Here is a 10098-nt window from a genome sequence, read left to right on the forward strand (position 1 = left end):
TGTCCTTTCTCTCTAGTGCAGGGCTGTCCCGCAGCACTTTCTGTGATGATGGGACTGTGCTCTGTCTGTGCTGTCCGATATGCTATTGCGCAGTGTGATTATCACGCATTTGAAAAGTGGCTAATGTGATGGAGGAACTGAATTTTTTCTTTTTTAGTTTCAATTAATTTAACTCTAAATGTAAATAGAGAGTGTGGCTACTGGCTGCTGTATTGGGTGGCAGAGCTCTAACGTGCCGCCTTCCTGATGTTCTTCAAGTACACTGAGTGTGTTCCTGACCCCCAGCCTTTTTGCTTGCTGTTCCTTTGTCCAAATGCTCTTCGTCATGGCTGGGTCTTCAGGCTTCTGCTCAAAGGCTTCCTCCTTAGAGAAGCTTCCTTGAGTTACTGTATCTAAAATAACTTCCTCTCCCCCCGGTTCTCCTCCTTATGCATTACTCTGTTTTTGCTTGTAGTATTTATTACTACCTGATATTTTATTTGTGGTCTGCCACCTCTGCTCTAGAGATTTTGTTCAGTTTTCCTATGTAATCTTGCTCATAGAAGGCAGGAGAATGTAATGTTTAATGGCATAGGATTTAAAAGCAGACACGTTTTAGAATTCTAGTTCTGCCTCTTATGGGCTATGTGGCCCCAAACAAATGATCTAAACTCTCCGAACTCCAGTTTCTCATCATAAAATGGAGTAAAAATACCTACCCCTAGGATTACTGTGAAATTAAGATATATTTATAGCTTTTAAGCTAGTTTTTGGCTCATAATAAGCTTTACTATGAATGCTACCACCTATCATTACCATTATTATTATTATTATTGTTGCTGTTGTTATTATTAAAGCTACTTAGAAATTTCAGTGCTAAACCCTAATTGTTTTTAACCCTAATTGTTGTATTGAAAAATCAACAATAGACGCTATGAAAAAGAGATTTTTAAATAAACATTTTAAAACTCTCTTTGTAAAAATCATCAGAAATGAATTGTTCAATAAGTTAATATAAGTTTGGTGGTAATTAAGAAAACTCCAAATAAAAATAGAGCTAGGATGAATGATCAAGCTTCAGTTTACAAAGGCCAAGAGTGAAGGGATGGGCGGCTGTCTTTCCAGAATGATATATTCTGTTATTTGGGAAAATCACGTGAAAGATGGTGGACCTAGGAAGAGAAAGAGGTCAACTCCTGGGCCCATTCTGAATGAGAGGAGAAAGGATGAGGCTGGAAAGTCTGTGGATGTGGGCGTTTTTACATACATATCTGGGAAGATGCTCCATGAAACTTAAAAATCCCAGAAATCAGTAATCTGGGTGTGTGAAGAACTCGCTAGGAAAGAGCATATTTCTGTTCATTTGGCAGGGTTTTCTCTGTCTTGTTGAAATAATGGAAAAATTTTATAATTTAAAAAAAGTCAGAAAAAAAATCAGTCAGAAATATACACCTGAATGGTCAGATGAGCCGGGAAACAGGCTGGCTTACAGGTCCATCCAGCAGGAACCAGTGACGCGGCCTCAGATGCGAGGTCGTGGGCTGCCTGGTTAGGACAGAGACCAAACTCGATTTATTCTAGTTAAGTAACGGAATTTTTAACATCTCTGAGAAATTCAGATAGAAGAACTAAACTTCAGTTAAGTGGGGGTTCAGAAACCTGTCTTATAAAGAAGGGGCTAAAATAATTGATAATTTTTTGTCAAGATGTGAGAAAGTGAAGAAAAATTCCTGCCATTTAAATGGGAAGATTTTTTTTTAAAATATGTCTTTATTGATTTCAGAGAGAGGAGAGGGAGAGAGACATAGAAACATCAGTGATGAGAGAGTCATTGATCGGCTGCCCCCTGCACGCCCCCGACCGGGGATCGAGCCCACAACCCAGGCCTGTGCCCTGACTGGGAATCGAACCCTGATCGCCTGGATCCCAGGTTGGTGCTCAACCGCTGAGCCACGCCCAGCTCGGCTAAGTGGGAAGATTTTAAGAGAGGGTTAGGATCTATCTCTGTCTTGGAAATACCGTCCTGTAAGCATTAGGCCCTACTCTACTGGGTCCAGAGTCCTTACACCACTGGAAGAAAGCACTACATGACCATAACCATTCCTTGATTGTCATGATAATAAGCTACTGCAATTGGCCAGTGAGGAAGTTTATGTAATTCTTTTTACTAAAAATTACCCAGAGACAATAAACAACTCTCTACCTGGAGTAATTAGAACATTTGCAGGGAAAGAGGGTAGTCGGGACAGATAAATTGGGGAATCTTTCTTCTCAAGTCTTAGGCATATTGTGGTTGAAAGAAGGTTACAGCCAAAGAAAGTGTAACCAGAAAACCTCAGCCCTGGCCAGTGTGGTTCAGTTGATTGGGCGTTGTCCATGCATCAGAAGAACGCAGGTTCGCTCCCCGGTCAGGGCACTTGCCCTGGTTGCGAGCTTAGTCAGTGTTTCACCCTCGAGTCAATGTTTCTCTCTCTCTCTCCCTCTCCCTTCCTCTCTCTCTAAATAAAACCAAAATAAAATAAAATAAAAAATAAAATAAAATAGCCCATCTGGGTGTGGCTCAGCGGTTGAGAGTCTACCTAGGATCCAGGCGATCGGGGTTCGATTCCCGGCCAGGGCACATGCCCAGGTTGCGGGCAGCAGCCGATCAATGACTCTCTCATCATTTATGTTTCTATCTCTCTCTCCCTCTCCTTTCCTCTCTCTGAAATCAATAAAGATATATTTTTAAAATAATAAGTAAATAAATAAATAAAAAATAAATAAATAAATAAATAAAAATAAATAAATTAATTAATTTAAAAAAAATGCCAGGCAGGCCCTTTGGTGACTTGTAAGAAAGTTTTACTGTAGAGCTGCTCATTTTGTCACTGTTTTTTTCTTCTCTGTTAACTTTGTTCATGTAAATAGGGCCATGCCGCCCAACTCACTCTAGAACGTTGTCTGACCAGAAACTAGAGATTTCACTTTGTAGACTATTTCTGTCGCTGTTACGTCTCTGAGAAACATCTTTCTCTTCTGTGATGGGGTGCCATTGTTCCTTGGAAACCTGCTTTCTCAGACCGACGGCTCCCTGTGTTTGTAATTTCCAGTGTAAAGGGTCTTCCTGAGGTGCTCCGTGTTTTCAGGCTGTTCTTGATCCAACAGCACCTTCTCCAGACACTGGGAGGACTGTCAGTGGTAATCCTCTGTGAAGTTCGTAGAGCGGCCTGGCACGGAGCACACGTTCAGGAGGTGGCCTCTGTTGTTCCTGCTGCTTCTCTGTTCCATGCGTGGCTTCCCCGTGTGCACGTGCCGACACCGCTAGGTTCTCATGAAGCAGGGGAGGTGATTTAGGCCCACTGGTTGGACTTAAGCAGAAGACAGACCCTATCATGCAGAAAGATTATACTGACTTCCAAGTACAGTTTTGGAAAATCTCTTTAAATCTAACCAGTGCACAATGGAAAACCCCTAAAGAACCAATCTAATTATTTAATTAAATGGAACCGTTATGCTGACTTTTACTACAGAAGGCAAGCATAATTTAGAAAATGGGGCATTTTAATTCTCTTTTGTTTTCCAATTAACACAATTGCTCTAATAGGGGGTACTAATGCTGGAGTGTATGATCTTCGAGTATGTATATTCCATACATAATTTTTGTCTCTCTCTCTCTCTTTCTCACCAGAAACCCAAATCTTCACCTGTTGACATAGAGGTTCATTTATTACAGTGCTCAGGCCGCCCGATTTTGACCTCAGAGCAAATGTCTTTGGCCATCAAAGCTGCCATGAGCAGTGCGGGCCCACCACGCAGCTCCACTTTCCTGCTGGCTATAATTAGGATGGGGAAGTAATGGGGCTCTCACTTTTTTGCTGATGCCAGCTTACCACGGCAGACCACACGGGTTTACTCTTAGTTCAAAGTGATAAAGAAAATGCCAGGAACATTCATTTTAATTGGTCAACATCACATGGACCTTTGGTGCCACTGTTTTTATGGTCCTCTCAGGTTTTTTCTTGCTACTGGCTGTCAGCTTATTATGAGATATTCCTATTTGCATTTGGTCATCCTTTTTATTATTATTTTGATTGTTACTTGATTATCAATTATTATTTGAAAAATTTCATCCTCTTGTTTATCATTATCTTAGGTAACAGTTTCATCTGCCCTAATATTTATTAAAACCTCTGTAAAAGACTGGTATTTTCATATTGCTGAGAAGTTATTTTTTCATCAGATTGTCCTAAGACTAGGAAAAATGGCAGAGGTTTTTTTTTTTTCTTAAATGCTTGCTTTGATGTGGATGTTTTATAGCTATAAAAAGAATATGGGTAGTGTGTGGTGGTGATCGTGATAGTGGTAGGGATGGTGGGACCAGTGATTCTCTAATGTAACTAGACATGTTTTCTTTGGCACTGATTGGACTATGTCCCCCTGAACTCTGGAATGTATTTAATTTGTTACTCTAACATGAAAAAGATGGTATAAAATAGGAGAGAATGGTGAGAGGAGAAATGTGTGGGTTTTTTTTTTTTTGTGTGTGTGTGTGTGTGTTTTTAAGTGAAATCATTGTTTAATCTTAAAGGGCCTGGGATGATCCAGGCAGTTAGGCACAATCTGAGTAGAAGAAATGTGGTCTGTGCCTTTGGAGTAGACAGAAAGCTTGTTAGGGGGCCCATCACGTCCACCTTTTAGTTCCATAACATTGCTGCTGCCGTTGAGGCATGAGCAGTAGCTGAGCTCTTCCTCCTCGGGGTCCATGCCCCCTCTCCCCTCTCCACGCAGGCCTCCCCTCCACGCAGCCCTTCTCACGTGGGCCGACGATGGGAGCACGAGCAAGTTGTTCTACTCTGTATGCTTCCTTTCTTTTGTCAACTGAAGAAGTGCATAAATAAAAATATTAGAAGGGCAAATTATTGCATGTAGAGAGATGTTAAGAAGCAATTACGAAGATCAAGAATAAGCTTGCCGCCCTGGCTGGTGTGGCACAGTGGTTAGAGCACCGACCCCTGCACCAGAAGGGTCATGGGTTCAGTACCAAGTCAGGGCACATAGCTGGGCTTCAGGTTTGATCCCGGCTTGGGACGCGTACGGGAGGCAATTGATCGATGTTTCTCTCTTACATTGATGTCTCTCCTCCCCCCACTCTCCTCTAGAATCAGTGAAAAAAACATATTCTCTGGTGAGGATTAAAAAGAAACAATAAGCTTGCCTAACTAGAGTTTTTTGGTTTTAAAAATATGTAGGGGATAGGTAGAAATAAAATAGAAATGTAAATTAATTACAATTAGAAAACCATGATATTAAGGATGAAAATGCAGAAAGTAGGAAATATGTGCAAAACAGGATTAATAATTTATAGTGATATTGAGAAATCCAGCTCTATGAGTATAAAACTGTCATTTAAAGTTCAGAGGATAAGAAAATGTTTTACCTTTAAATTAATTTGGAAGTTTTTATTTAATAAAATATATTTAAGGATCAAAATCAGAGCTAAGAGAAAATAAAGTTTCTAATTTTATGAAGGATTGATTTTCTGTCTCAAATATCAACTCTTCCTCTAAGAGTAGTTGTGAGGCTGATGATAACAATGACTGTCATTTATTGGATGTTTGCCCTAAGCCAGAAGCGGATAAACTGTGGCCCATGGGCCAAGTTCAGTTTGCCACCTGTTTTTGTAAATACAATTTTATTGGAACATAGCCATGTTTATTAGCATATGTATTACTTATGGCTACTTTCACGCTATATAGAGTTGGGTCATTCAACAGAGACTGTATGGCCCTGCAAAGCCTAAAATATTTACTGTCTGGCCCTTTACCGAAAAAATTTGTCAACCTCTGATTTAAGGTAAGCACTGTTATTTATGTACATTATGTCATCTAATCCTTACAACATCCCTAGGAAGCTAGTTTCTTAGCCTTCTTTTATAGATGATGAAATTGGGGCTTAAAGATGTTTAGTGTCTTGCACAAGGACACCCAGCTAAGTGGAAGAGTCTGGACTTGAACCCATGAGTTGAAACTGTAGAGCCTGCACTTTCCTTTTGGGTCCAGTTTCTTTGTCATTAGCTTTCAGGGAGGTTGCAGGCATTTCGTGCTAGTTAACAGCAAGGAAGATTCTGGAGCCCAATAGCTTGAATTCACATGACCTTGGCCAACGTGACCAACTTCTTTGTTCCTCAGAATATAAATATTAGCCGACATTACTATTATTAGCCTCTTTTTTTATAGGTGTGAGTCTAAATTTCCAGGAATGCTCTTAAGTTTCCTGTAGACCTGAATTTACAAATGAGCCTAGCCTTACTCCAGTGCTGCATGGACAACACATATTTCAGAGGATGATGGCTTTGGAAAGGTAAAATGTGAGTCGCATGTTAATTTTTTCTTTTCGTTTTAATTACCAGGTCCTTCACAGACAGCAGTCTCAGCCTACCAAGGAGAGCTCCCCTCCCAGAGAAGAAGCACCTCCCCCACCCCCTCCAACTGAAGACAGTTGTGCCAAAAAGCCCCGGTCTCGCACAAAGATCTCCTTGGAAGCCCTAGGGATCCTCCAGAGTTTTATTCACGACGTGGGCCTGTACCCCGACCAGGAAGCTATTCACACCCTTTCTGCCCAGCTGGATCTCCCCAAACACACCATCATCAAGTTCTTCCAGAACCAGCGGTACCACGTGAAACATCACGGGAAGCTCAAGGAGCACCTGGGCTCGGCGGTGGACGTGGCCGAGTACAAGGACGAGGAGCTGCTGACGGAGTCCGAGGAGAACGACAGCGAGGAGGGCTCGGAGGAGATGTACAAGGTGGAGGCCGAGGAGGAGAGTGCGGAGAAAGGCAAGGCCGCGCCCGCCGAGATCGACCAGAGATAATGTGAACTCCCCGGCACAGCAATACAGCGGTCCAAGGAGTTTCTGTTTTAGTTTCTTTAAAAAAATTTTTTTTGGGCTTTATTTTATTTTGTCTTTTTTGGTCTGTTTTGTTTTTCTGACCTTTTTTGACATTTCTTTGTTGCACAGGATACACCTGTAGACTGAATAAGTTCAGTATTTCCGAATCAGATGTCGCCTTGGCAAAGACACTAAGTGTTACACTTTTACAATTGACTGGATCATAGTAATTATACTCACAGGAGACTCTGCCTTCATTTCTTGCACTTACGGAGGAGACATCAGGCAAGTTCCAGGATGAAAAGACCTACGAAATAAATGAAGGAAGCTACAAGTGTGTGTGTATATGTATATGTATATATCTATATATTTACATATATATATTAAAATTGCATGGGACAGAGAACTTTACAATCGGAAAGAATAGACTGTGAAATGAGTTCTTAAGGAAGAGACTTGTTTATGTATTAAAAAAGACAACCACTTCACAGTGAGTCGCTTCGGCTTTTTGGTAAACTTTGGCCTGCTCTCAGGGTGGGGTGACTATTTTTGGATTCCTATTTATTTTCTGTGTTTGTCCCTGATTTTTTTTTTTTTTTAATTCTATGGCTTCCTATCTGGCAGCTTGATGGGTAATTTTTGAGGTATGTATTTAACAAAATAAATCAACACTGCCAAATAAATAAATAGATAAATGAAAGAAAGAAGAAGAAAGTGAAAAAAATCAGGGCACCTTAAATGATACAAGTCAAATTACTCTAAAAGACACGATGCACACTTTTAAAATGACTCGATACGTTCCGTTACTCAACTTGTCATTACTTTAGTGAACAGATGTATTTCTGTGGAATTCCAAAGGAGCAAAACTGAAATTCAGTACAGAGAAAACTTGTACATTAGTGCAGTCTTGATAAAACGACATTTTGACGTTGGACATATGGAATTCATAGTATGAGCCACATTTTGTTGTGAAATTTATTTACCTGCTCGTGGCTTCAGATCTTAAAATTTTAATAAGCCTGCTCATTTAAAAGTTGTTTGTTGCTGTTTTCTTTTGTTTTTTGTTTGTTTTTTTTAAAAAAAAATAGAAAATAGTTCAATGTAATGTTAAGTTAGAAAAGAAGTTGCTGCCCAGTTAAAGGGGCTCCCCCTCAAATAAATCTCCATCCTTCTGTCTCCCAAAAGACATCTGTCATTCCTGCTTCCCTTGGGGCTTCCTCCCTTCGTGCACATTCCGTCCCCCGACGGGCCGTGGGGCCTGCTCTCCCGAGCCTCTTCCCCTCCCTGGCGTGGCAGCCCTGGCAAGAGCCTGTTTCTGAATCTTGTGCAGCTCCGGGCAACAGAGTAAGTGAAGCGACTGCCGCGGAATCACCTTCTCGTCACCGACGGAGACGTTTTCCCAGTTGCCTCCATAGCAGTTACCTTATAAAAAGCAGAACTAATGCCGACTGGCTGTCCAGTGGAATGAGCATTAAGCTGCGTTCTACTAGGGTTCTCCCTCCCTCCTCTAGCTTCCCGTCAGAAACACTCGTAGCATACTTTTCACTTCCACTTACAGTAATTGCAAGAGGAGACCTCACCTTCAGGATGGCCTGGTGAACCTAATCCACGCCTCACCCTGGCCCTGAACAGTCCCACACGGTTGGATTTTTTTTGAGTTGTGCTCTCATGCAACCTTGTCAAAGACCTCATGCAATATCACTTTGAAAGTTATTTTCTGTTTACTACACAACCATTGTAATATAACTGTTAATACTATTTATATATTTGAAAGGTATAAAAGGTAGGAGTTAAAAAAATAAACCTCTATGTGTAGATATTAACTCAGAACTTACAATATACAGGGAGAAGACATGTTGCAATACAAGCTAATTCTAGCTGCTCAGTAACCTCTGGAGTTTTTAAAGGGACATTTTCCTGTACTTTTTCCAATAATGATGTTGAAAAACTTATCTTGACACTAGCATCATATACCTTTGTGAAAGGATGGTTATTTGCAGTTAAGCCCTGGGCCCAGCCTTCCTACTTCTGTGTGTGCTGCAGCTTTAATCAGTCCATGGCTGCTGCCTCCTGATCTCCGAGTTACTCTTTCCAAATTGTCTTCTTACACTGTTGCTGAAGGTCACTCTGTACATGTAATGGAAACTGATTTTGCCAAGCTCTTACAAGGTGGTTCATCTATCGATGGCATCCGCATTTGGTATCTTTTACACTTCAACCAAAAATTTATTAGGTATTTTTCAATGCTAAGTCTTGCCTTTTATTTTTTAATTTCACTGCCAAGTTTGCAGTGGTTCTAAGTGAATCTGTGGGCATTTTAGCCTGTGGTCTTGCCAGATCTTTGCGAATTACAATGCATATATGTCTATTTATTCAATATCTGTCATATAATATCTATTTGGAAGAAGAAACTTTCTCTTGTAGTGCCTCTTGACAAAGCACAATTTCCCGCCTTTTTTTTTTTTTTTTTTTTGTGAAATGAAAAACAAATTGTGTTTTATTGCGGTATCAACAATGTGAATAGGATTAACATATTGTAAATGTTCTTTTTTCCATGTAAATCAACTATCTTTGTTATCACTAAGTGATAATTAATTTTTAACTTATGTGCATTGTTAGGCTCTTAGAATTTTTTGGTTGTTAAAATAAAACGCATTCAATAAATATGACATTGTTTGTCAAGTATTTTACTGGGCATTGCCTACTTTCCCATTTCACGTCCATGTAGAGTGAGATCTGGTGCGTGTAAGGAAAATCCGTTCCCTTATTTTAGAAATAAGACAGCGGTACTCTAAGAGACGTCTGAGTCCCGTAGGATGCGTGGTTTGGATTGTACATGTGAATGTATGTCCATCTCTGTGGGTTTATAAATGCATGCGTGTTCACATCCTGGAGCTGGCGACCAGGAGAGTCATTTATCCAAATGTTTTGTCGTATACAAGCAAAACTCAAATGTATAAAGATATATTTATGGGCTTGCTTCTTTATTTTTCTAGTGGATATTTTCTGTTTATAATTAAAAACCACAAATGACTGCGTGTCAGGAAACTTTTGGAGCACATATGTCCATGGTTAATGGACATAATAAAAGTCTTTTATATTTAGAGCTGGGGTACCATAATGTGTGCGTAGAGGAATGCTGAAGGGAATAATGTATCGGAGAAATGTGTGAAAACGATTTTTTAGAAAGTGCTTACAATGGAAAAAATTGCTCAAAAGACTAAAGTTAATAAGGAGGAAGCAAGTGC

General features: G+C 40.3%; 1 protein-coding gene across 2 annotated transcripts in view; it reads left to right on the forward strand.

Annotated features, from left to right (window-relative positions):
• The window catches only part of SATB2 (SATB homeobox 2), a 177296-nt gene extending 167768 nt beyond the window's left edge, over positions 1-9528 (forward strand). For both annotated transcript variants that reach the window (XM_081142484.1, XM_081142483.1), the window contains one exon: positions 6371-9528. In XM_081142484.1, coding sequence (XP_080998610.1) covers positions 6371-6832 — 462 coding nt within the window. In that variant the 3' untranslated portion in view covers positions 6833-9528. The remainder of the gene's footprint in view (positions 1-6370) is intronic.
• The last annotated feature ends 570 nt before the right edge of the window (positions 9529-10098 follow it).

Source organism: Miniopterus schreibersii, assembly GCF_964146895.1.
Source record: "Miniopterus schreibersii genome assembly, chromosome: 7".
NCBI classification, from domain to species: Eukaryota; Metazoa; Chordata; class Mammalia; order Chiroptera; family Miniopteridae; genus Miniopterus; species Miniopterus schreibersii.